Source organism: Sander vitreus, chromosome 22 (assembly GCF_031162955.1).
Source record: "Sander vitreus isolate 19-12246 chromosome 22, sanVit1, whole genome shotgun sequence".
Taxonomy (NCBI): domain Eukaryota; kingdom Metazoa; phylum Chordata; class Actinopteri; order Perciformes; family Percidae; genus Sander; species Sander vitreus.
In genome coordinates, this window is record NC_135876.1 from 14,633,968 (window position 1) to 14,660,992 (window position 27,025).

A 27,025-nucleotide genomic window follows, 5' to 3' on the forward strand; every position below is an offset into this window, starting at 1 on the left:
TGCATCTGAGTCATTAAGTGTAGCACTTCTGGACTTATTATTTTACACTAGTGCTACATACTTTTTTTCCATTGCACATGTCCAAGTCCGGAAATGCAAACTGTAGCAGTCAGCCCAACGTGGTTTGCAACATTTTGTTTTTATTTGGCAGGTATTATATAGTTGTCACTATATTGGAGAAGATATACCTAATATCAGTTTCACTGCACAATTAATACCTTCTGATTACAAACCAAAAGTCTTCTCTTTTAAGTAAACTTATGATATACTGTAATTAACCTCAATATTTCTTTAATTTTTGATCCTTCAAGCACACTGTCTATGTAAGCACTCTTTTTCACCACAAGGTGGCTCTAAACACACACAATACAGTTCTAGATGTTTGTAATGGCATTTAATACAAAATTATACTACAGTATAAAAGTTATGTTTTATTTCTTCTAATTCAACCCAATGGTAATAGCAATCAATTTTAATATGAGTGAGATAACAGGTTCAAATGTATGGTGAATGAATTGTGGTGCATATGTAATTAATTAGTTAAGGGAAATATTAGACAGCCTTTAAAAGGGGATGTGCAGTTACATCAAATATAACATTTGGAATGTCTGTTTTCAGATTTACACATCTGTGTGTTAATGTTAGGTGGTGTGTTTGTTTACAGATGCACATAGAATCTTTACGTCAAAGAGCACTATAGGCATAAAAAGCTGCATGGGCAATTAAGCAATAGATAATGACTCCTGTAATACCCAGAGTGTTGTCAGAGGGTAACAGGTAAATCTATTAGAGGCACCACAGCGGTTTGGAATCTGTCTCCAGAGCCCTCTTGGCAAAAATAGAGTCAGGGGGAGTGGAGCACTGGGGGACCTTACAGGCAGATACTGTAGCTGTAACCTCAAGGGGAATGAGGTATGCAGCTCACCTGCAAGCTAATGCTAGAGGCGGATACTAGTGTAGTTAAACACACCTACTATATTCTACGAAGGTGTGTGTCTGTGCGTGGCAGAGATGGGGACTCGAGTCTGAGACTTGGACTTAAGTCGCACTTAAGTCGCACACAGCTGACTTCAGATTTCACTTGCAACTCGACCCAAAAGACTTCAGACTTGACTCAGACTCGAGCTTCGAGACTCGTCAACAACCTGTTTTCATGCAATTATTGCTTTTTAAATCTAAATGTATTCATGTATTTCTATTTTCTTTTATTGGCGCATATACATTGGGGAAACGTATGACGAGCTGCATGTCCCCTGCCCTTTGCCAAAATGTGCGCGCACTCACATATCAAAAAATGCATTGACGATGGCGACACCAAGTCCGCCCGGAGTTGTGCCTTTTGTCATTAGTTTTGCTTTCAATAACTTGGTAAACAGTGGCAGTAAGCGAACAGCTACATGCAAGGTGTGTGGCACCCAAATAAATGATGCCGGATCAACGTCGAACTTCATAAGGGATCTCAAAACGCACCCAGATAGGTCAGTCACTTGCTAATGTGAAAGAGACGTTACATTTAGCATATATCGTCACAGGTAACAAGCTAACCATCGCAAAGTGTTGTGCTAATGCTGGGAACAGGCATATTGTATCTTTATAAACTTAGCACAAAAGTAAGGAAATTTGTGTTTGGTAGATTATTTATCTGTGGTAACGATGCTTTTTGGCAATAAATCTTATACCGTTGGAAAGCCTGTTTAGTTCCCTTTCAGATGGTGCCCCATTTGTAAGGAACATGTATTTGTGGGATGAGCAGCAACGCTGAGTATGTGGGTTGCACCCATGAAAGATTTGCCAAATCTTCTCTGCCAATGCCAAACGACTTATTCTGCCATTGACTCGTTTGGTGGATTGGATGATTGAAGTTTGAAGAAACAAGACATATTGGCAATTTAACAATTTATTCATTTCACAAACGGGAGCATCAGTAGTGTGTGGAAGAACCATACACAGCCACAACAGCCTGGCACCTCCTCCTCATGCTGGTCACCAGCCTGGTCACACACTGCTGTGGGATGGCATCCCATTCTTCAACCAGCATTTGTCGCAAGTCAGCCAACGTGGTTGTGTTGGTCACTCTGGCACGCACAGCACGCCCAAGCTGATCCCACAAGTGTTCAATGGGGTTGAGGTCTGGACTGCTGGCAGGCCATTCCATCCTCTCCACTCCCACATTAAGGAGGTAGTCTCTGATAAACTCCGCCCTGTGGGGGCGAGCATTGTCATCTTGGAGGATAGAGTTCGGTCCCAGACTGTGGAGATATGGGATTGCCACTGGTTGCAGAATCTCATCTCTATATCTCTCTGCATTGAGATTTCCTCCAATGATGACAAGCCTCGTTTTTCCAGTGAGGGAGATGCCGCCCCACACCATCACACTGCCTCCACCAAAAGGTGTTACTCTATCGGTGCAGCAATCAGCATAACATTCTCTGCATCTTCTCCATACTTTGACCCTATGATCCAACTGCCATAGGCAGAATCATCCAATCCACCAAACACCAAATGAGTCAATGGCAGAATAAGCTGATTGGCATTGGCAGAGAAGATTTGGCAAATTTTTCATGGGCGCAACCCACATACTCAGCGCTGCTGCTCATCCCACAAATGCATGTTCCTTACAAATGGGGTACCATTTGAAAGGGAACTAAACAGGCTTTCCAACAGTATAATATTTATTGCCAAAAAGCATTGTTACCACAGAGAAATAATCTACCAAACACCAATTTCCTTACTTTTTGTGCTAAGTTTAGTTGTATCCATATGATGTGACAGACTTAGGTTAATATTTCACCAGGTCCAAGGGGTCCTAGAGGGATGTGTTAAGTAGACCCCATACAGTTATCCTACAACTGATTTTGATACTGTAATGTATGTATGGCAGCTACAGGACATGCTTTGAATTCATAAGATTTAACAATACAGTGTTAGGGACAGATCAGATGGCCAGAGACTTGAGACTCGACTTGGACTCGTGGCAAATGACTTGAGACTCGACATGGACTTCCAAAAAATGACTTGTGAACATCTCTGGTGCGTGGTGTTTGTTAGTTTGCATTTATGTGTGAATGTGGCAACAAAAATGGCCTGGAAGAGATAATGATGTGCTGTCCTGTGCGCTCACACACGTGATGGGCCATTGACGTAGTCATATGCCAGATCAAGTTTGAGAATTGTCTGGCAATAACAAGTTTGTAAGCTGTGAATGCGAAAACAGAACCGCCTATGTGTGGTTGACTTTCTCAGCTCTGTTTGCAGCTAACACCTTGAAAAATCAAGATGTGACAAGTTAGTCATTTACACTAACACTTAAGTATAGCAGTTAACACACAATTAAATGGTTTTAGTGTGTATTCTCAGCTGCAAGGTATTTCACCATCCAGGGTGGAAAGTAATTAATTAGAAGTAGTCATTGAGAAGCTTTATCACCTACTTGTACTTCAGTAATTCAACTTTCACATTGTTTTTTTTAATTGATTTTTTATTAAGTGTTCTACTCATGTTTGCAAAGATAAAAATTTCTGAGAAAGCTACAGTTATGGATAATTTTGGAAGATATGAAATATAAGTTTAACTGATCATCTTTCTCTCTAAACATGTTTTGTAATGAGCTGCACTACTTTGGCAGGCAATGTGTGGTAGGGCATAAATTATGAAATGGTTTTAGTCGGAATACTAAATTTGCCTTGTGAGTAACCTGTAACTGTTACTGATAATTGAAGGCAAATCACCTCTACTTGAGTTGGCTATTCTAGGACTCTTTCTACCTCTGCTACTGTCTACAACACAGTTGTTGTTGTGTTTTGCAGTGTTGCCTTAGTTGCCTGGAAAAGATGCAGGACCTCTTACTGGGGGGTATGATTGTGGGGAACTGCATTCAGACCCATGGAGATGGGGAGGGGATTATGCCTCCATTGGCGCTGGGCCTGACTGTTGCCATGGCACATCTATTGTCCCCCAGCACATGGACATGGCACAGAAACCTCCAGTGAAAATGTTAATGCTCTGGTCTGTTAGTGCTGTGTGTTTTTCTTGATTCATGAGGTGCAGCTACATCTTATCATGCAAAAAAATCAATGGCCCAGTATCTTACGAACATTTTTTTCAGGCAGATAAACCTAAATATTGCATGCAGACAATAAAATGAGTAACTCAAAGTCTATTTTACAATGCAATCAGCATGTGTCTTGAGTCACCACAATCAGTCATATGGAGCAAATTGCCTCATTCTGACAGCTGCAACAATTTAGCTGTATTTCCTAGGCTGTTTTTCAAACTCCCGGTGAGTCTCAGCTCCCAAGCAGTATGAGTCATGAGAGAGGAAGGTAATCACAGGCAATGATGTGGACCGCTGCAGGGCAAGCCCCGTTGTGGAGGATTACCCTTGAGAAAGTCCACGCCGTCTACAAACGACTGCTCATATAGGTCTTGGGATCGCCCTGGCCTTATAACCAATCATGTAATTTGGTTTATACAGTTTAAGCGTTTTTGTCCAATCAGCGTTGTGGTTATAATAGCAGCATTGACGCCATTGGTTTATCTTTGACAAGGGCGTTTTTTGCTCGCTCCAACAGCACCATCTCTGGCAGGTGGTGTGTGCTTTAAAACCATACAGTAGGCTAATGTTTAGGACGATAGGAAGGTAGTTATAGGGAAATAAACACACTTTAGGTTGTTAATTTGTCGTCTTTTGGTTGATAGTTTCGTGTTACATGCCGTTACGTTTCTTTTAAACCCACCGGAATCGAAGTGAATGAGATGAACGTCGGGGTTTCCCTCTCTGAGCCAGACACTTTGTGCTTTACGGTCAGCGGTAAATTAGACAACTGCTCCTTCATCATGCAGCTTCTGAAAAAAGACGGAAAAGCCCTACATGTTGATTATATTTCGTCGCCGGTGTAAATCCGAAAGAGAGAAAAACCTCCCGACCACGGCTGACAAGGGACTCACATCCTGGAGCTGCCTCACCTCATCCGCCGGTGTTGCATACAATATGTTATGTTGATGACATTTTTTGGAAGTGGCCGTGCCTTTTGTTTTCATTTCGGGATATGTGATATGCAGATCCGTGAACGCCACGAAACGCAAATTAACGGACGTTTTTTTCTGCTTTGAAAATGAGGAAGCGTTTTCATAAAGACCCAGAAAATGGCAAGAAGGTCTCGTCGTTCGTGGGCCCGGATTTTACTAAAATAAGAAGGAAAGGAGCAAATGCAACAGCAGCATGAATTTTTTTCCTACAAAATGACACCAAAGGAGGTAAAACGGTGGAGGTAGATAAGACGCAGCATCAATGAAGGCGATCTGGACAAGTTTCGAGTCGCTCATAATGAACAGAAATACTTTGCAGCTCGATAGCAGATCGTTTCTACAATATTAAAATAATTTTTCGGCTTTGGGAGATTTTCTAGTTCACCAGTCATCTGTTTTCGCATTGCATTTGTTATCTTTTTCATTATATATTTGATTTTTTTTATTTATTTATTTTTTATACTTTTGATCCGGATCCAGCCCTGACTATTCAATGGAAGTATGTTATCAGCTGCCGGTTTTGCCTCTAGACAGGCCGGTTCCCAAGCATGTCCTCAGCCGGAGGGGAGCCATTAGTTTCAGCTCCAGCTCTTCTCTCTTCGGAGCTCCTGATCCGAGACAGCTGTCACAGGTAAATAAATTAAAATTCCTTAATCTGTACTGTTAATCATTTAGCCACAGTGAGTTTGGCTTTGTGAATCACACAGGCCTTAAAACCAGCATTTATATGAATATATAAATAATCCACAGGAATCTTGCAGGTGGTTGTTGGATATCTAGGCCCTAACACACAGTGAGCACTCACTTGCACAGATGCACACATTTTCTTATCTCTTAGACCTAAAATACACACCAACCTAAAACCACTTTGCATTTGTGCATGTTGCCCACAGATAAAGGCCCTCTTGGTTTACACTCCTGGGACCTGGAACTTGCTATATTTGTCAGAAGGAACGTGCCACACAGTTATTTATGTTAACATCCCTTGTCACATTGACAAAAGAAACCTATATCATTGAGTCATACTTGAACTTCCTGCTTTCCCAGAGTCTTGCACTCTTTAAAATGTGCGCTTGGTAAGCCTGCCTCTACATTTCTGCTCTGCAGTGAAAGAAAAGGTAGGCCACAACAACAGTCTTCATGTTGTGGGTGCATGTTTTGCAGCATGGTGGCTCAATGGTTAGCACTGTGGCTTCACAGCGAGAAGGTTCTGGGTTTAAATCCAGGTCATTCCGGGCCATTCTGTGTGGAGTTTGTATGTTCTCCCCATGTTTGAGTGGGTTTCCTCCAGTTTCCCCACCATCAAAAAACATGTACTAGGTTCTCCAGTCAGTGCCCTTGATCAAGGCACTGGCTCAGATCTGGAGTTGGTCCCCGGGCGCTGTAAATGGCTCCCCACACTCTCCCTTGAGGGATGGGTTAAATGCAGAGAATGAATTTCGCTACGTGTATGTGACAATAAAGTACCTTTACCTACTCTCATGTACATAGAAAAACTGGCACAGCAGTATAATGCATTAGCCACGTATTAAGTCACTGTTGTGTCTAAACATGTCCCAGATGATGTACCATCCATTAGGCCTTTGTCCCGTACACTTGCTTAACTAACTCTTACACATGTGCACCCGCAACCTCAGCTCAGAAAAGTTGCACATCAAGTCATGAGTCAGTTAAAATGGTAAAACATTCTAACTATTGCTTCAGTAGTTTTGCCCAAAAGCAGCTGGGTGTATTGTCATCTCTTTGGGTCACATCCCGCTTGTTGGTCATGAATAGACACTCCCACAGTGTTGCATGGCATCTCCTAACACATTAACTAAGCATCAAGTCACCATCTTTGACTGTGTGAGCGTCCTCTTCAATACACGGGTTTCCTGTTTACAAACATTACAGGGTGCGTGCGCATACCAGGGGCAGAAAGCCAGTTTGGTGAGCTGGTCTGCTACTGCAACAACCTTAAGTATTGAAGCTTTCCTTATTGTTTGTATATAAGTTAACTGCTGACTCAGTAAAATGTGATTTTTAGTTGGATCTATTTGTCTGTCTTTAATTTTGCAGTGTTACTGTAATGTGTGTGTGTGTGTGTGTGTGTGTGTGTGTGGCTATAATTATTGTTTTAGGCTAATGTAACAGCCAATGTTAGCAGCAGGGTTACCCCTGAGTGTACCCCTATGGTTGGTTTATGCCTTAAAATAATGGCCAGGATTTCTGGGAAAAGTTACGATATGTGTGTCTCCATTTTAAAACATCACTGCAGGTTGACTGTTTTTAGCAGCAGAGGTTGATTGTGGGCGAGAGGGCAACACCACTGTCGTGGTTAGCTTGCCGAAACTCTACGGCAGCTGTCTCTGCAACGTTAGCTAATGTCCGCTAGCATACGTACAGGCTAACTATAGCCAGTTAGCTTTGTGTGTAACGTAATAAAAACCCACCCATCTCGTAGGAGCGACACTGTTGCGCTAACGTTAGCAAAACATCGGTGTAGCTTTAGCTAGCAGTCTAAACTTATCTCGAGTCCGGACCTTTAACTGTCTATGGTCCGGACTAGAGTACTACAGCCCTCACAGGTAGATATCACTTAGCTGAGCAACTGAACAAGCTGCAACTTTTCTGATTGATACAATGGGAGCCTGACTCTTGCATATGACCCCAATCTGCCCTTCTTATGGCTTGAAGCCATAACCGCTGCTGTTTTTTGGCAAAAGCATGCTTCCCCCTAGGTATGTTAAACATCAGGCACCCATCACTGGCTCTGTTTGTACAATTAACCACACAACTCCTTGGCATTTTGACTTATGCTATGCTGCTACTACTACTAGCTACACGAAACACGTGTTCTTTCTGCGCCCCGGTTGCGTGCGCAAGCAGTGATGACGTTGCCGAGAAATCCATGTATAGGCTGTCCATTAGTTCTTTGTGCAAGACGCTGCTCCACATAACCACCCATGTGTGTCCGCTTTGAACCTATCACACCACCACAGGCAGCTCCCTCAAAGACTAATGCATAGCCATGGCTATGAAAGGCCCTCAATGTTGCTCGTTCTCAGTGGTGTTTTTTTATTTTTTTTTCTTCCGCTGGGTTGTTAGTGTTTTTGACAGATGTCATGAAATGTTGGATAACCTGGCAGGACAAGAGTTTTCTGTCCATCCATTCATCTTTCTATCCATCCATTCACTCCAGTTATTGTCCTACCACTCCATCTTCATGCTCTGTCTTAGTTAGGAAGACTTGTAAAACTGATCCGAAGGCCTGAAGCTATCATGCGCCCTGTTGGTTCTTGGACCTTGGTTATCAGACTGCAGCCGAAAGAAAGGATCCAAAACCTCAGGAGAAAACCCATCTCAGCATAATGCTAGATTGCTCATCCTCTGCATACAAACACAAGTGAAAAGCTAGTGTGTTTTTTGTTCGGGTTCACTAAGTGGGCCATAGTTAATTTTTTTTTTTTTTTTATTGTGAACAAAGGGGTCATTTGCAACAAGCAGTGCACTTTGTAGTGTTGAGTGAGTTTTCAGTGAAACAATAATGATCAGACTGCATGTCATTTTTGTGGAAACATTGTTAAAGGAACAAGCCGACTTATTGGGATTTTAGCTCATTCACCGATTCCATCTAGCCTACTGCTCCCAGTAAGTGACAAAATAACGCCAACATTTTCCTATTTACATGTTGTGATTTGTATAGTCACAGTGTGTACAACTAACAAGGTCATATGAGACACAGCCATCTTCTAACCGTATACAAACTGGGAACTATATTCTCAGAAGGCGAAGCACTGCTACTTGGGTGGAGTGATTAGCGCAACACCTGAAAAGCACCGTTGTTACTCTCTGCTCCTCACCACGGGGCTTCTCAGGTGCTGCGACCAAATCACTTCGCCCAAGTGGTGGGTGTTTCAGACAGACTTACGACACGCACGGACATGAGAAGGGTATGTATGTATGGACTTATCTAACTCTGGGGGATACAGTGAATGAGCTAAAGTCCCAATAAGTCGGCATGTTCCTTTAAATCGCACAAGATTTACAAACACTTTTATGCAAAAACAAGACAGCAATAGCGAAGTAGTCAATAATTCAACACGGACCCCGTTTTCACCTTTTTAACATCAGTCCTGAGTGATCAATTTACAAGTGGACAGCTCTAAGTACAGGTGAAAACATTCTCAGGACGCATTGAGGACACATTGAGATTGGATCGCAAAAAACGCATTTGGAGGTGGTTAGAGCCGCGTGTCCACTTTCTAATAACAGTGAGAACGGCAGTGTGTCCTGTGTCCACATTAAAGCAACACCAAAGATTATTTTGTACCTTTTTTAAAATAATGTTTCCAAAATCGTTTCAGTGGTTCATCAACTTGTAACGGGGTGAACGGAACTTCTGCATTTGCTTTGTGGCCCTCTATCGGCTATAACCACACAATGCAAGTTTGCCAGATCGGGTAGCGGATCTGTAGTTTGAATGAGACATACGACAGCGGTAATGGACAATTCCGCTTCCAACCTGTAGGGGGACCGAGGAGGAAAAGTGCTTTGGTGTTGCTTTAAAGACCGCCTACTCAACCTTGAGCTGAAATATGTAGGCTAGCCTACTCATTCAAAGTATTTTTCATGTCACAGAAACCATTGAGTGAATCGTGTGTTTTGGATGTTGTTGTTGTTGTTATTATAGGATGGTATTATTATCATATTCTGTCTGTCCCCGGCTGTCTTGAGCTCTGCAGCGCAGTTGCCTTGAAAATAACGTTATTTTTAATTTCATGAAACGTCCCCATATTCACCAATGTAGGACATTAGGCTACTACAAAACTTCCTGCTCTTATGTCATCTCCTTCTGTTATTTATTAGTCTCGCATTACCAGAGCTACAGCGCTGTCCGGAGTTGATGGTAATATGCGTGGTCAAAGTCCCGGCTGTGAACAGTTTAATTTCCTATAAGTTCTTCACAATAAAAGTCCTCCGTTATTTTGGTATTTGAATGTTTGTTTTTATTATGAAGCAGCAAAATCCGGAAATGTTGGGGATTCATCAGCAGTAACGTAACGTGACTCCTATAAGCATCGTGAAATGTAAAATAAAGCAGTTATAATATAACCTAAACTTCAAACCACAGAGATTCAATTATTAGCTACAAATGTACTGAGAGCTGAATAGGGCTGTGCAATTAATCGATATTTAATTGTGATTACGATTTCTGCTCTTAACAATCCCAAAAACAGAGTAATCGAGAAACAATTATTTTGCACATTACGTTTTGCAAGTCAACTCCTGATTTTGTCCTGTGTTCTGAATGGAGAGAAAAAAGCTCAAACGGGAAAAGTATTAGAGTGAAATTTCACAGTTCAAGGTGTTTTCACTGTTGATTTAACTGTTTTTTTTAATTCAATAATTCCAACGTCTTTCCAAAAGTCACTGAGTAATCGTGTAAAATAATCGTGATTTTAATATTGACCAAAATAATCGTGATTATGATTCTTTCCATAATTGAGCAGCCCTAGAGCTGAACACACTGAGACTTTAAAAAAAACCCAAAAAAAAACCTCTTTCTCTCCTGCACAGGTCCTGCCACCGGTCCGTAGATCTCCTTTTGTCGCCACCCTTTTATATAGGCTACAGTCTATGGTTGGCACACAGTCAGACTGTGGCCAGCGCTTTTCATTTTTCACTTGATTTATGTTCAAGTGAACAACCTACTAACGACTGACATTATAAACACACAACCAGCCTATATACAAACGGAAATTATGTACGTGTTTATTTGCATATAGAGCGGGGAGATAAGATCCGATCATAAGTGGTCACTGAGGACGCAGTTGGAGACACAATTCGACAGACAGCTGAAAACGTGCACCTAGAGCTGTCCACTTGCGATCGGATCACTCGGATCAGATTTTAATACCAGGCCCATAAAGACCTGCTGACATTTTTTTTTTTTTTCTTCCTGAACAGTGGCAGTATTGGGTGAACATGCATTCACACATACGGCACTGTCACTCTGCCTTTTGTCACAGAGCAATTACACTTATACAAATATTGTGTTTCGAGCCCTATTTATGACCATAAGGGTGCATTTGTCCTTGGTGGCTGCTGTGTTTTTTATGTGTGGTTCCACAGGCCTGTTGTTTGTGGAAGCAGTTCTGGACTACCATTGCAGAAAGAGGCAGTTAGGCATTTGCCTGGGCTCTGTGGGCAGTGGTTTGGCTTGCTGCCAGGCTTACAGATGGCCGGAGTCTCTTTTCTTTCTCTGGCTGTCTTGTTCCACTCACTCACAAGCTCCCTCTCTTTCTCCTCCACCCCCCCCCCCACCCTTTCCCTTGCAGATTAAGACATTTCCTCTTGTAAACAGAGGACGAAAGAGTAGGGTTGAAGACACGACAGAGTCTCAGAAGAATATGTCACTCTGTGGTCATGGAATGCTTATTATTGGGTGTAAATATGCTGCTGAAGAGGCGTTGAATACAGCAACAACATTAAATAAATGGGCTTATTTATCTAGTACAATGCCTGTATTGTTTTTATTACAATGCATGTTGGCTGCTTGTTGATTAATTACTCAAAATGAGTTGGAAGATTAGAATTGTGCTTGTATATAGTGATTCATGCTGGTCCCCTCTGGCTACTCTGGAGTGAAGGGTAAACACAGGAATGTCAATAGATTGGTTCAAAGTGAAAGAACCAGAAGTATAGGACAAGGAGTTAGACACATCAAAGGTTTCCATCTAAACTACATTTCAGAGATATTACACATCCATGCCCAATGTGGATGGCTGTCATGATTTGGTACTAGTAACACATTCACACAGTCGCATTGTTTTGACAAGTTTAATTGACTTTTTAAGAAAAAAAATCCGGCAGAGATACAAGAATCGATAATAATAAAGATGCACAGTATTGATGAGGCCTGAGCAGTCACATGGCTTGGAAAGCAGCTTAGACTTGAAACACTGATCTTCTATCGGCTTAGTCCATCATATCTCAGTCAGAGATATTATCAAGAGTATGTGGGCCACTGACCCTAGATAGACTTCTCTCATTTTAGATGTTTAGGGACATGAGATGATAAGGCTGTGCGTAAGGGTGGGTAATAACACAACTTGTTTCATCCACACTGGATGTTTCTGTGCAGAGCATGATAAGAGAATACACCACAGTGCTTCTCTGAGGGAGTTACTTTGTTGATTTTAACTGAACCGATAAGCGTTTTCTTTTCTGCGCATTGCCATCGGATTGACGTAGTCTCAGGATGTGGTAAGAATGCTGAAGGAGCTGTTCAGACAGTAAGCCTGGTGTTTCACAACCTTTTGCAAAAACTTTAACTCTTTGCCTGCCAAAGTTTGGTTTTACTGTGAAATTTGCGTGAATGAGCTGGAGTACACGGTACTGTTTACTAAGAGGATTTGTATTATTTAGTAAATAAACAGGAGGCAAACCTTACATCCTGTCTGCATTTGCACATGCACACTCCCTGTTTATCTGCCTGACTGTCTTTCTCTGTAAGGGGCCCCTCTTATCACATGACCATTCTGTTTTTGTGCTGCAGTGTCGAGTGCAATCGGCCGTGAGATTGTGGCTTCATACATCAACACACTAACTGACACAATGTCAGGGGCCAACTGCTCTTGCTGAATATTAATCATATTTACTGTAGTCCTATAGACATATGAGATGAGCCCATACAGGAAGGGAGAATTTATTTACCACTGTTACTAGCTTGTACCATATAGTTGTCCACAGGCACACTGCTTGCTCTGCTCTCCTCAGAAGGTTAAGACTTGCAAGGGGGAGCATTAAGCTGGCCCAGAGAAGCAATTAGAGCCTGGGGATGATGTTTGAGATGAATGAAATTCCTGTGCAGGGTAGAAAGCCTGTGAAAATATGAAGCAAGTCTCCCTCTTCCCTCACCCCTTAACTCTACTTGTGTCATAGAGCACAGCTAAAAGCACATTTATACAAGGCCCCTTAAAGCTCTCTGTGTAAATAATTTGCTTAAATCATTTTAAGACACTTTTACCCGGCAGTAAAAAAAACAAGAAAACAGTGGTTGCAGATATATTAAAGCTCGACATGGTGCTTTGTTCTTTGGTGATAACGCTGCTCCGTCCTTCCCCGGCTAACCATCAGGCCAATTCACCCCAGGCCTCCCCTCAAACCATCAGCCCTCTCTCAAAAACTCACTGCATCACTGTCAGAGTGGACAGTGTTCTCATAAAACACAGGTAGACTCCATCTAGGGCTTTTATGTATGCAATGGCTGGTGCACGCACGCACACACACACACACACACACACACAGTCCAAACCTGTCCACATTCATGGCCTAGCACCCAGTTACTGAAATGTGTCATCCCACGCAGCAGAGTGCTGCAAGAGGTCATAACTCAGAAGGAAGCTTTCAGTTTATGAAACCGTGCAGAGTCCAGCTGCTTTTATCTTGGCTATTTACATGTGCCTGTGTGGGGTGTGCGTGCACTGCTTTGTTCCTGATATGTCAGTTTATAGGAATACTGATGGCTTCCTCATTTGCCCCAACTGACTTACTGACAATGTGTGCAATAGGCTTGACCTCAGCTAAATGATAATCATGAAGATTATTATGTCTGTGTTTGAAACAAGGAAGAGTGAGAATGCTGCACTGTGCAATGGACCGTTGAATACCATTGAAGGAGCGTCAGACTACAATATCAGCTCAATCACAATGCTATGATGACAAGAGAGCATTTTTTTTGTTGTTTTTTAAAGCCCCTTGAGCTGTTTGAATTTGAGTTCTTGCAACTCAGCCAGTGCCTCTTTTTAGATTTAAACCAGCATTATTATTAATAATACTAATACATAAGTCTGTCTGCTTTGAGCAAACATCACCATAACAGACCTGATGTTACTCAGACATTTTCACATCACGTGACCTCCTGACCTCAGAAACCTGAATGCTGTGACCCCAGGCAACGAGACTAAGCAGAGATAAGAAACGGAGCTGTATGTAAACGAGCTCATGTGGAATGGCAGGGAGCACAATGAGCAGACTGTTATGCTAGCAGTAAACTCCAAACAAAACGGAATTTGGCTTGTTCTCAGAAAGCTCCGAGTAAACGCAACTGGCTGCAGCTCCAGGTGTTCAGTTAAAGGCACCAAAAGCCCATTCCCCAAAAACAAGAATAGAGTTAATTAAATGGGAGTAAAAAGAAGAAAATGTGGCCTGTAACCAATCTGGGACATTGTTCAACAATTAAATGCTCACCCATACAAGTAAATTAACGAAATCCAGGTGGCAGAATAACCCAGGGTTTGAGTAAGCACTTATCTGTGTACTAGTGATCTACAACTATGACTTGATTTGACTATATGTATTATTTGTAATAACAATGTTTGGGCTGATCAGAAAAGGTTTTTACAAAAGGCTTGTTGTATTTCTGGGTGTTTCAAAAAGTTAGCACTGTCCAGGATTCGTCAGATTGAAGGATGATGACTTAATTTCTTAATATCTCAGTGAGTCAAATTTCTCCCTCCACACCCCAGTATTGCATGAGCCTGAAGTATAAAAAAAAAATGTCATAGGCCAACGTATTGGTAGAAATCTTAATCCTGGCCCTGCCTTGTCTGATGCCAGGGGCTGTGGGTCAAATGCAAACTGGCAACCAGCATGACTGTGAAGCCAAAGCGTAAGTCTCTAAAGCTGTAATGTCTCCAAAGGCCACTAGACGCAAAGAACTCTGTATTAAAGTCATTGGAAAAATCCACCCGTTTCTATCTTGAAATGCAAAGTTAATGCATTTTTCCTCTTTTGTCAGCTCTTGTAACTGACAAAGTTGGTGACCTGTGATCAACCTGTTGATGTCTCAGATGTTTTATCTGTTTTTTTTGTTTTTTTTAATTCAGCCTATGAACGACTGGCAGATTTCCATTAAGCTGGATACCTTTGCTGTGCCACACCTGTGAGCAACTAGGGATGTAACGGTATGAAAATTTAACCTCACGGTTATAGTGACCAAAATGATCACGGTTTCGGTATTATCGCGGTATTTTTAAAAGTGTGTTCAATATGTTCAGAAAGCACTGATAGGCCTACACAAGCTGAAATAGTTTCAAAAAGTGTACCAGTGTTTATTATATTACAAAAATATAGGTAATAGGCTTGTGAAAACGAGTGAAAACTGGCTGCTGAAACACCGGCCCGCTTTAGGGTATCTGGTAAGAACTTGGACCAGAGATGTCTGATTTTGAGATCCAGGAAGATTTATTTACAACTCCAACATGAAGTTAACTATGACGTTGTATTTGACGTTACATGTGGAGTTGGATGTGGTTCTGAAATATAAGCAAATAATAATGCACATTAATAAGCATCTGACTTACTATGAACATTATTTAGCAAAAACTAAATGTTATAGTCACCAGCATATAACAAGAAACTATACTAAGAATTGCATTCATTTCTCTGTAATAATTAACATAAATGTAACACATTGCTCAGTAACACAATCTGAGAATAAGCCACATCTATTATAGCACACATATCCATAATGGAGCAAACCGTGTAATACACCTTTTAATAGCTAAGCACGTGGCTCCACAGTCTGTTTACTGGAGATTGCACCTTGCTAGCAAACACTACCTGAATATCAACACGTGGCTGCACAAGTAATATTAAACAATCTGCACATCTATCAGCTATGCAATAAGAAACACAGCAATATTATCAAGGCGTTAATATATCTCTCTCACTCCAAATAAATGTCATGTCGTAACATGGCAAAACTTAATCCACATCGTAGCAGAACACTTATTGAAATATGAAAGTAGCTTTAACATTTACACAGATAACGAGGCAGTAAACCCCATGACAGTTTAGCAAGCTACAGAATAGTTTAAACTTATGTTCTGGGCTACACACTTCACTTCAACAAGTCCGAAAACAGGAAAAGAATGATAAAGAAAAAAGTCTGTTTACAGCTGTTCTGTCTCATATCTCCTGTCTGAGCGTGAGTGATTGGCAGGAGATCAAAGCAATAACTCTCGTCAATGATTGGTCAATCATCTGAGGAGAGAGAGCAAGTGTCTCCTCACGCCATGATTCCAACTTCAAGAAACGCACTGTAGGCTACACAGTGCGCCCGCGCAGCAACTTCAGGAGCCTTGGATTAAACTGGGAACACGCGGTTTCCACACCGTGGTAATCCACCGAGATAATTATATTTTAAATGAAAAAGGTTATTGTTATCTTTAACATTTTTACTGTGGTTTACCGTTACACCGGTAATCGTTACATCCCTATGAGCAACCATGATCAAAACCCATGATATGGGCACTGTACCACCCATGTTTACAGTTGAAGGGTTGAGATTCACCTCTGACTATGCCTATTTCCAGCACCTCTTTGTTTAACCAGCTCACTTTGCAAAATATAGGCTTGACACATTAAAAAGCTTAAGAAACTGCCTAAATCTCCCGTAAATGCACACAACTTTTTACCAAACAAAGAAGCTAGTAGTCAGTCACCATTCTCAGTAACCAAATCAGTACCTCCTGCAGCTGCTGCATAGTTAGGCTAAAACTATCCAGTAGCTATTTGGATTGCGGAAGGCTATTGATGTTAAGCGGCTGTACAAAGTTCTAGTTTCTTGCATGAAGAATACAAATTGAGCTGGTAGGTATGCTGTGGCATCAACTTCGCTGGCCCAGGCGAGTGAAGCAGGGAGCCTGGCTTTAGCCTGCTGGTAAAACTGCTACGGCGCTCAGAACACCTGGAGAAATGTGTGCAACCACTGGCAACAAAACAGCATTTTTACAGGATTACAGCAGCTACAGGTGACGGATCTTTTTTGCTTCTTTTTCAGTGCCCATAAATTATTTATTGCTGTCGGGTGTAAAGACCATTTCGAACAATGTATATATAAAAAAAAAAAAAAGTGTATATTGGAAATAGTTACCAACCCTGCCTTTAAATGCGCTCTGTCTCTATTTCTGGACTATATCCCTAATGTTTCATATGATTTCAATTTGTTATAAGCGTGTGCAAAGATGGACAGCAAATCAAACCAATCAAATGTATAAGTGGATTTCCTGTCTGTGACATTAAGTCCTACCTTTGACATCCTATGCTTCTCTCTCTCCCTTATTTCCCATCACCCTCAGTTGTGAAGCATAAATGCCAAAAACACAGCTTAAAAAGGGGCTCAAGTTAATTTCAGACCATGACAGGACCATGGGTGTATGTTTTTGTGTGTATTGGCACTACAAGGCATGGCAGGGGTGTGTGTTATGGACTGGCCACTTCAAGGGTAAAACGTGACTTTCCCCTCCGTTCACAGTGGGAATGTGACATTGAGCTTGTTATCAGAAAGGAGCACATACCAATGTCCACTTAAGTGCCAACTAGGTGTGTGTGTGTGGGGGGGCTAGCTCTGGCTGAAATGTTTGAAGTGTTGGCAGGGCTGGTCACTCTTCGATTCCCAGCCCTAGAGCTAGTATTATACAATTCCCATGCATGTCTCACACACACACAACCCATGCATACTGTACACACAATATATAATATTCACACTAACCACTGGTGCTGTGTGTAAACACAGATGCCTGTTGACACTAAAATACAGCTTTGCAGATTACCCACCTCGAGTCGAGCTGTTTGCTAGCCAGTAAAATATTAGCTTTGGATTGGCAGCTGTCATGAGCTGAGAGGACAGACAGTGTTAGGTGTGTGTGTGTGTGTGTGTGTGTGTGAAGGAGAGGCACAGTAATCCTAAGGATATGAAGTAAGGAATATACAAGCATGTACATTTGTGTTTGCATGTGTTGATGGTGTGACCAGTTTGCTGGTTGTCAGGAAATGGCCCACTCATCAGGCTCCCTGTGGAATGGGTAACCCTATACAAGAGTAGCTCCAGAAGGGAGAGAATAGTCAGCCTGGAGGGGGGCTAGGATGTGTGGAGTGCATAGAGAGGTGAGCCAACACCTCAGTTTAGCCTGGAGCAGCTGTCTGTCGACAGAGCAAATATGCCGTTACCACAGTCATACTTGCTACAACTACCACTGTAGTGCTCTACTGCTGCGGCTGCCTCCTGGTGAGGGATTCTGTTGGCACTGCAGGGAGTTGTAGACACACGAAAAAATAAAACCGACAACAAATCGTATTATTTGCTAGGATATCTATATTTTGGTAACTTGTTCGCCTTCTAACATAAACAGAAGCCCCTTTATTCAAACCAAAAGTTACATTGTATTATTTTACAGAAGTTCAGTGGTTACTGCGGTTCCAGAAACCTAGAAAAGAAAATGTTTGTTTTGTTTATTGTGATGCAGCTGCTGATTATTTAAAGGAAGAAAATGCAAACTTGATGCTATCCATAATGTTTTAGATTAATATGCTGTTAAAAAAAAAAAAAAAAAAATTATTTCTCAAATACTATTGAGGAATGGTATTGACTTGTCAAGGGTTGGTGGGCTGCATCTGTCCTGGTTATTAGTTCCACTAAGGTAAATGCAAATTCAAATGAATTAAAATTGCATTCACCTGCTGACATCAGTGTGTGTGTGTGTGCGTGTGTGTGTGCGCGTGTGTGCTCTCACATGACTGATATCAATGGTGTAGTGTTGCATCAGGCTGATGATATGGAGCTGCAACATATTTATCAGTGTAGTAGTTTGTGCAACATTACACCACCCTTTACTTATCAAACTTGGTGTGTATGTTAAAAACATTGCCTGTATTTTGTGTGTGTTTGGGAGAGATGTGGTTGTGATATTACCCACATCAATTTTGGGACCTATATTACATTGTTGTAATAATATAATTACATTATATTGGTATAAACATTTGACACTTGATGATGTTTCTGTTTGTTTGTTCAGAGACGAGGAGCCATTTCCTACGACAGCTCAGACCAGACAGCACTGTACATTCGCATGCTAGGTAAGTGTTTTCCCACTCTTGGTGCGTACACACACACACACACACACACACACACACATGCATTTTAGATGCACACACTTTCCAGACATCAGTAGGTTTAAATGGAAAATGGATGGACCAGAAATGGAGAGAGGGATGTAAAGATTATAAAGAGATGTGGCCGCGCCGGAGTGTCCACTCAATCCCTGACCTTTTGGTAATTTCTCAATCAGAACACGCTAAGATTGTGTGTATCTGTAGTGTTGAGTGTCTTTTTGAAATTGGATCAGTACAGAATTTCATTTGAACGCTAAACAGACTAAGGGTTCGTTGGTGTCTTTATGTACATACTGCGTGTGTGTCCATTTGCCCATTGCTGCCCTCAGCATACCTAAACAGGATAAGCAGTTTAAAAAACATATGAGAGGAGGACTCCTAGCTCTGCCAGGCAGATGGAGTCAAATGCTTCTAGGAAGCAGCCAGAGCAGTCTTGGCTTCCTAATCAATAAGGCTATTGAGGATAATGGTGCGATTAGAGCCTGGGTGGACCTCTGACATCAGTCTACCCCACACAAATGTGCCCTCGCATGCAACTTTTGCCACCTTAATTATTAAAGCAACACTAAGTAACTTTTCCCTCTTCGGTCCCCCTACAGGATGTCTCATTGGAACTACAGCTCGCGTTGGGAAATGTTACATAGTGTTGCTTTAAATCAGATGGCGTTTGGCTGGTAGTAAGCAGCAAGAAAGAAAGTAGAATTGCTCACAGTGTTATCCTGTCAGTGTCATTCATAGATATCATATTGCTGTTGTGACGCTTAGTAAGTAGGCAGGGGGCATTAAACAGCAGGGTCAGTTTAGGGCTTACTGTATGTCTTTGTTGAAATCCTGTACTGTAGCTTTCACATAATATTGCCACACTTTGTTTCTCATTTTACTTGGCTAAGTATGGTGGTCTCATACGTCACCAGCATAAAGCATCTGTGTCTGTAGATTTTATATTAAATTGAGTGTGAGGAGAGGCACACTAATGCAGACTGGTGTTTGCTTGGGCCAGGGTTCAGTATGCTAAGTTAATGCTGATATGCTTTCAAATAACAGGACTCAGAGCTTTTGCCGCATCGGTTATAGTGACATGACCTACATCCACCCCAGAGTGCCGGCACTAATGCACTGTAGGGGAAACATGGACCCTTTGACTCTGAAAACACACTAATCACACAAGCTCACACACGTGTGCCGAGCCCTAGCACATGAGATTGATGTAACAGATATACTTATATGTACACACACACACACACACACACGCTCACTGCCTAGGAGTGCATGAATTGTAATGTTTTTTTGGTCCTAATTTATGTTTTTTGCACGTGTAAAGGCCACTGATACGGTTTCACTCTCCACATTCAAAACAACAACTTTACAAACAGCTTTTTAAAAATAATGTTGAGCATTGTTATGCCTTGAATTGTAATTCTTAGTTTTTGGTATTTTGATAGGAGCTTGTGTAGTATTCAAACAGCTCTTTGCAAGTAAGTAACATGCTGGTTGGGGGAACACACCTGTGTGACCGCTTTGATTTGAATTCAAATGCACATACGACACAATCAGAAGTCCCATGCTGGAAACCTACCATTGCACTGTTTAGCACCTTGATGAGTAAACTGCCATATAAAGTCTTGCCGCATATAAAGTGTTGCCTGGAACGACACAATCGCATTTTACTGCATCAGTGTCATAGCACCATCCTGTCACCTCACTGTGCTGTCACTGCTCTTGACTGCAGTATACAAGCAGGCCGACCGCCGTCTTTTTGGTCTGAGTCTAGAGCCTGTTCCTTTTTCTCTGCCTGACTACTAAAAACGGTCATGGATGTACTATAGATCCCTCTCCGTGGCTCTGAGTACTATTAGTAGAGCAGACTGTCCTGACATGGCATTGCATGCTCAGCTGTTTGTCTGTCCATTGGAATTTCTCTTCTGGGACTTGGGAGTGTGTGTTTGTGCGTGACTGTGCCCGCACATGGATAGTATACACCAGACTTGGGTGAAATAGTATTTACAAAATCACATCTTTTGCTTGTTTGAGTTTGCTCTGAGTACCAAAATGATGTTTTTACCACTTTTTGACAATAGAGAGGTGAAGTCCTGCTTCTCTTTCAATGCTTAGTATAAGGCGTATTATTTCCTAATTGTTATGAAAAGGGGAAACATGACGGTGAGGTTTTCTGTCAGTAAATATGCCTACATATCCACTACCATATTGACTAGAAAAAGTTGACATATAATTAAGATTGATTATTTTGTTAGCATTCAACAACTACTGTACAGTTCCCATGAGGCCTTGACAGTGATTTTCTGGCTAAAACTCAAAGGATATAGTGCTGTAGAATTCTAGAAAATGTTTATTCATATAGTACTTTAAAAGTTGCAAAACATTTGAGATTAAAAGGCATTTAGCACAAAATATTAAACATGCAGGAAACCCAAAAGAAACCAAATTTACCAAAACAATTTGTAAAACAGAAATAACATAAGCAAAAATAGCAATTAAGTAAAGTGAGGGGAATATTAGTGAGTTAGTTAGTGAGTAGTCATCTAGAACTACTGCCAGAAAACCAGAATCAGTTTGAGATTTTTAGACTGGTAAACCCTCTGGGGTGAAACATATGCTGTCTGGCTGTGGCGAGCGGAACAGAGGCAGGATTTCGGCTGTGTTGGTAGTTTCACGTACATTTGGGATTGTCTTATTGTAGTGCTCTGTCCATTGTCTGGTGGTAAAGCCCATCCTTGTGGCACTTAAGCAAGATCAATTCCAGTATTTATTCAAAAATATTTGTAAATACTACTTAGCCTAGCACACATTTATTTTCAAGCAGCATGAATCTTGAGGAAAGTGCTGATTTCTTCTAGGAGATGTGAGAGTGAGAAGTCAGGTTGGATTTGAACCGGAACGAAGAAGCTCCCACCCATACCTGTACATCGACTTCCGTACTCTTCACAGTGAGTATGAATCACAGCCAGTTACCTTGACTCGCCAGCCTCCTTTTTGATAAGTAGAGACATTATCAAACTGTACCACACACAGTTTGTTCCTCTACCAGCAAGATTGACAGATGTGTGTGCACTGCTTTGGTACAGTATTTCACATGATGACAAAGACCAAGGTGTGTAAACCATGTGAGAGGCTTTTTTATTAAAGCTTTGTGAATGGGCATGTGATAAAATAACCACTTTCATACTCAGTGAAACCTTTTAGAACATAAACCAGTTACAGAGAAGTAGTGTATGTGTTGACATTTTGACCCCAAAGTAATCCTACCTCATGCTGACGTGTTTCCGGATTGCAGCGTGTGTGTGTGACCACTGACAAAGCATGTCTGCTGTGTGATCCCAGACGAAAAGGCTTATGAGTGGGCGGCTGTGTCAGCAGAGACTGTTTGTATATCTCTGTGTCGGTGTAAGATCCCCACCGAGTTTGTGCAACCCAAATGATCCTCAGAGCCTAATGAGCTAGTAAAATAAACGTTTACCAAAAACATTGTTACATATTACATCTTTAGTCAATTTATATGCGTGTGTGTGCAGCACGGCTGGACTATGGGTCCACGTCAGCGAGCTCTGCTCCTGAACGGAGGGTCCACAGACTGCTCAGCTTCCAGAGGTACCTGCACTCATCCCGTCTGCTGCGGGGAGTCCCCCAGCAGATCCCCCTCCACATCCTGGATGAGGACTACACTGGACAGGCCAGAGTATGACACGCACCTTTTATTTTTAATGATACCATAATAAGACTTAGAGAATTATGTATTTTGTTCAGACTTCACGTCACTAATTCTGTGCTTCTCTTTTCTCCCTCTCGTAGTGCATGCTGGAAAAAGTGGGGAACTGGAATTTTGACATTTTCCTCTTCGATAGGTTGACAAACGGTATGTAAAATGTGATCTGAAACACTGATCAGAAGTTGTTTTCAAAGTCATAACACAGAAGTAATGCAGAACTGACGGGATCATCCAGCATTAAACCAGACTTAGATTCAATGTGTTACCAATGGTGCCATCTATTGGATGCTGGCCGACAGAGAGAATTTACCTGAATGAAGATTCATTTTATAATTGAATCACGGAATTTTATTTTGTATCTCATCGTCCATTGCTTGTTGAAGAGGATGCAACAATTTATTGTTCATTTTCCAATGCAGCTGTAATCGAGTTAGGCTAGCTCTATAGACTCTTTTTAAACCAGCACAACAGTCTCATAGGGAGCATAATGAACTAACATATTTTTGCATCGACAGTAGCCTCAGTAGATAAGAACAAGATATGTTGTATTATGAATAAGGGGTGACTCAGACCATGTTCTCGCCATACATCTGTCTTGATTTATACTGTGTAACTCAAGCAAGAGATGAAAGAGAGAAAAGAGATAACAGTCGCCGTGCATACTGCTTTGGGAAGAAAAAGTAAATGAAGTTAAATAAGTAATTATGGGAAGTGAAGAACAGGTAGTTGAGGCAGGTTTAGGAAAAGTGGATGCACCAATAAAATTAATTACAAAGCAGAAAAAAACTCCAACAATGCACTGAGCATAACAGATTGATGATATTTTGCATTGCAACAACGTCTGGCGGTACAATTCCCCCTGTTTAATACAAGCAAAGAAGAGATCCGCAAACCCGATGAAAGCAGAATGCTTACTCTGATATTCCTCTTGTTCAGGAAACAGCCTGATCACCCTGACCTTTCACCTGCTGAACCAGTATGGCTTGGTGGAGCTCTTCCAGCTGGACATGGTCAAACTCTGGAGGTTCCTGGTCATGGTCCAGGAGGACTACCACAGCGACAACCCCTACCACAATGCTATCCACGCTGCAGATGTCACACAGGCCATGTACTGCTACATGCGGGAACCCATGGTGAGACATGAACCGTTGCATGAGTGTCATTACGTAATTTCCAGATCTGAAAGTGTTTCAGTGAAGGAGTGTTTTGTATTGTAATGACAATTAAAATGGTTGAAATGGTTGTTGTGAATGCAGCTTGCCAAGTCTCTGACATCCTGTGACATCCTACTGGGACTTCTCGCAGCTGCCACACATGACCTGGACCATCCTGGAGTCAACCAGCCTTTCCTCATCAAGACTGACCACTATCTAGCTACACTCTATAGGGTAAAAACACCTAACAGTCGCTCTTTAGCCTGCCAGAACTTGTGAATGGATGTATCAGACATCATACAATTTATTAAATGAATGTATCTCTGCACATTTATTTCCCCCTTTTTAATGTGCAGAATACCTCAGTTCTGGAAAACCACCACTGGAAATCAGCAGTGGGCCTGCTCAGAGAGACTGGGCTGTTCTCCCATCTGCCTGCTGAGGACAGGTCAGTCTGTACCTGAAATGATTATGATGCACCAAGAAAACTGCTACACTTAACAGTAGATACAGTAGCACACATCCTAAACAGTGCTACCAGTGCTAAACAACCTGATCATTTTGTCTTTCCGACCCCTTAGCCTGAACATGGAGAGGGAGTTGGGCTCCTTAATCTTAGCCACCGACATCAGCAGACAGAATGAGTACCTGTCCAGGTTTCGCAGGCACCTGGACCAGGAGAACCTGTGCTTGAGCAACGGCAGCCACCGTCACTTCATCCTGCAGGTTGGTTACCTCCTCTGTCATATAAAAACACACACAACTTCTGCATCTCAGCCAACTGTGGGCTCTAACTTTGTTTTTATTCCCACCCTCTACAGATGGCTCTGAAGTGTGCGGACATCTGTAACCCCTGCAGACCCTGGGAGCTGAGCAAACAGTGGAGTGAGAAAGTGACCGAGGAGTTCTTCCAACAAGGTTATCATCTTTTCTGCTGCCTGCTGTTATATTGTTTGTCATTGTCCTTCAGTTATTTATTTTTGCTCCTTTCTTTAACCCCATTACAGGTTCTCGATTTGTTCTTTCTGTTTATTCTCTGTAAGTCATTTTGTAGTAGTAGAACATATAATAGCTCAGACATTGAGTCTATTTTGTTATGCTCTATTAGGAGACATTGAGAAGAAGCACAAACTTGAAGTCAGCCCACTTTGTGACAGAGGGATCAACACAGTTGGTAACATTCAAATTGGTGAGGAGCTGTGTTGTATATTTGTTGTGTTCCGTTTTCACTTACAACTTGTGTCTAATCTTTAGCTCTAATGTGTGCCTGCCGCCTCTTCTCTCCCCTCAGGCTTCATGACATACGTGGCGGAGCCGCTGTTCGCAGAGTGGGCCCGTTTTTCCGACACACGTCTGTCCCAGACCATGCTGGGCCACATGGGGCTGAACAAGGCCAGCTGGGGCAGCCTACAGCAGGAACAAACCTCCGTCTCCGAGGAGGCGGAGCCCAGCTCAGCCGGCACCGACACAGAAGACGCCGCCACCGCCGCTAGAAGAAACAGCAACACCGCTACAGCCGCAGGAGGAACCAGCTCCAAAGAAATACCTCAGGGAAGCAGAGAATCCTGACACTCCTCGTGTGCCCTTTCACCTCAACCTCCTGACCCCGGCCTCGGGGCCTCACCACACACTGGGGGCCGAGTGGGGCATGCAGTGGCCTGCAGCCCTGCCGCTGCCACAACCTGATCCTAACACCTTGTTTGTTTTGTTGCTTTTGCCTCCCATCTTGATAAACCACTGATTTTATTTAATTTATTTAATTTTTAATTCCTCTTTTTTTTTGGCATAGAGCAATACATAGATACCTCATGTGGCTACTGCTGTATTTTCATTTATTTGCTTTGTTTTATTTATTTGTCCACTGTAGTTTTGGCATTACTGAATGAACACACCACTTTTCTTTGTTGGTGAACCTTAAGGAGAAAGCAGAAGACTTTTTTTCTGGTATTTTGAAGTGCCATTTGAAAACAAAGATTTGAAAAATAATCTAAACTGACTGAGACAACTGGAGTATTCAGACATGAGACCCTCCGAAGACTTTAAAGTAATGCCGTGTTGCATTTGTATTGAAGATTCTTCCTCATGTAAAAACGACAACAAAAAATGTGACAAGCCCAGTCCTTTTGCTGCCTCTACGAAGACTGTTTACGCATCTCGTTTGTCGTTTCTTTCTGTTGAACTGAAGTGAATCATGTCGGCTCCACGGTTTGCCTTGGAAGCACAGATGTGAAGAACCACTCGTTTGAACTGTCATCCCACTGTTGAAGCCATGAGCAGAACCTTAGTCAAACGCACCAGATGCCATAAGTAACTCCACCTGTGCTACAATGTGTTCTTGCACTCAACGATGGTGTCTCCAAGAGACCTTGTAAAGGTATTGTAGACATTAGTCCTTTTCTGATGTTTCCGAATCTTCCAGTGCTGGTTGAACTCGGGGTAGCTTCCCTCCCAGACTGGAGATCAGTTACTCACTGCACACGCATCTCACCTGGAACTCCACTCCACGCAACTTGACTCGCTCAGGGTTTTGCCAGTCTCTTATAAAAAGGGAGAGGGAGAGGAGGTGACTGCAGACGCTGCAGGGTTGTTTTTTTTCCAGGCTAGGATCTACTGAAGGAGCCTCTCCCTCTCCGCAGAATGTCTCACAGCCACATGCAACCTAAAGGACTGCTCGATTGATGCCTTATAACTATGCACAAACTATGCTAAGTGACCAAACCAGCTCCTGTTCCCATCAAGTGCATGGTGTGCTTGTCTTTGAATGCACTGTCCAATCCCTTTGCCTTTTTGTTGTGAGGAACAACTCCAGCTGTACTTTTTTTTTTTTTTTGTACGGAAACAAAATGGTCGACTGACTTTGAACATTCCATTTCTTTGTGTTTGGTTTGTCTACTTTGATTCTGTATAGTGGCACAAATTGTGTTTGTTTAAACATTTTGAGAGATAACAGGTGCTTTTCTTACTTTAGCTGATTTGTATTTTGCTGTAAGTGCTGTAAGACTGTTGATAAAACTGTTTACAATTTGTTGCGACAGCCATTTTTGGGAAGACTTCAGTGTCGAGCCAGATTTTGTAAAGGCTTTGCTGTATTGACCTTTTTGATACATGCCTGTTGCAGTTGCGATTTGAATAATAAAACCTGTTGTTGACAAATCTTTGACTTTTACATGTTTAAAGC

General features: G+C 42.0%; 1 protein-coding gene across 3 annotated transcripts; it reads left to right on the forward strand.

The window, feature by feature from the left end:
• The first annotated feature begins 4,584 nt into the window (after positions 1-4,584).
• pde7a (phosphodiesterase 7A) lies at positions 4,585-27,000 on the forward strand. 3 transcript variants are annotated; one of them, XM_078280101.1, is made up of 12 exons: positions 4,585-5,659; positions 18,873-18,933; positions 21,825-21,914; positions 22,500-22,663; positions 22,777-22,840; positions 23,630-23,826; positions 23,950-24,081; positions 24,204-24,295; positions 24,429-24,573; positions 24,669-24,765; positions 24,956-25,036; positions 25,139-27,000. In XM_078280101.1, exons 1-12 carry the CDS (start codon positions 5,522-5,524, stop codon positions 25,414-25,416), a joined length of 1,539 nt encoding a protein of 512 aa, XP_078136227.1. In that variant the 5' UTR covers positions 4,585-5,521; the 3' UTR covers positions 25,417-27,000. The 3 variants fall into 3 exon arrangements, with proteins under 3 accessions (XP_078136227.1, XP_078136228.1, XP_078136229.1); XM_078280102.1 differs by having other exon boundaries at positions 21,828-21,914; XM_078280103.1 differs by lacking the exon at positions 21,825-21,914.
• Positions 27,001-27,025: the final 25 nt, after the last annotated feature.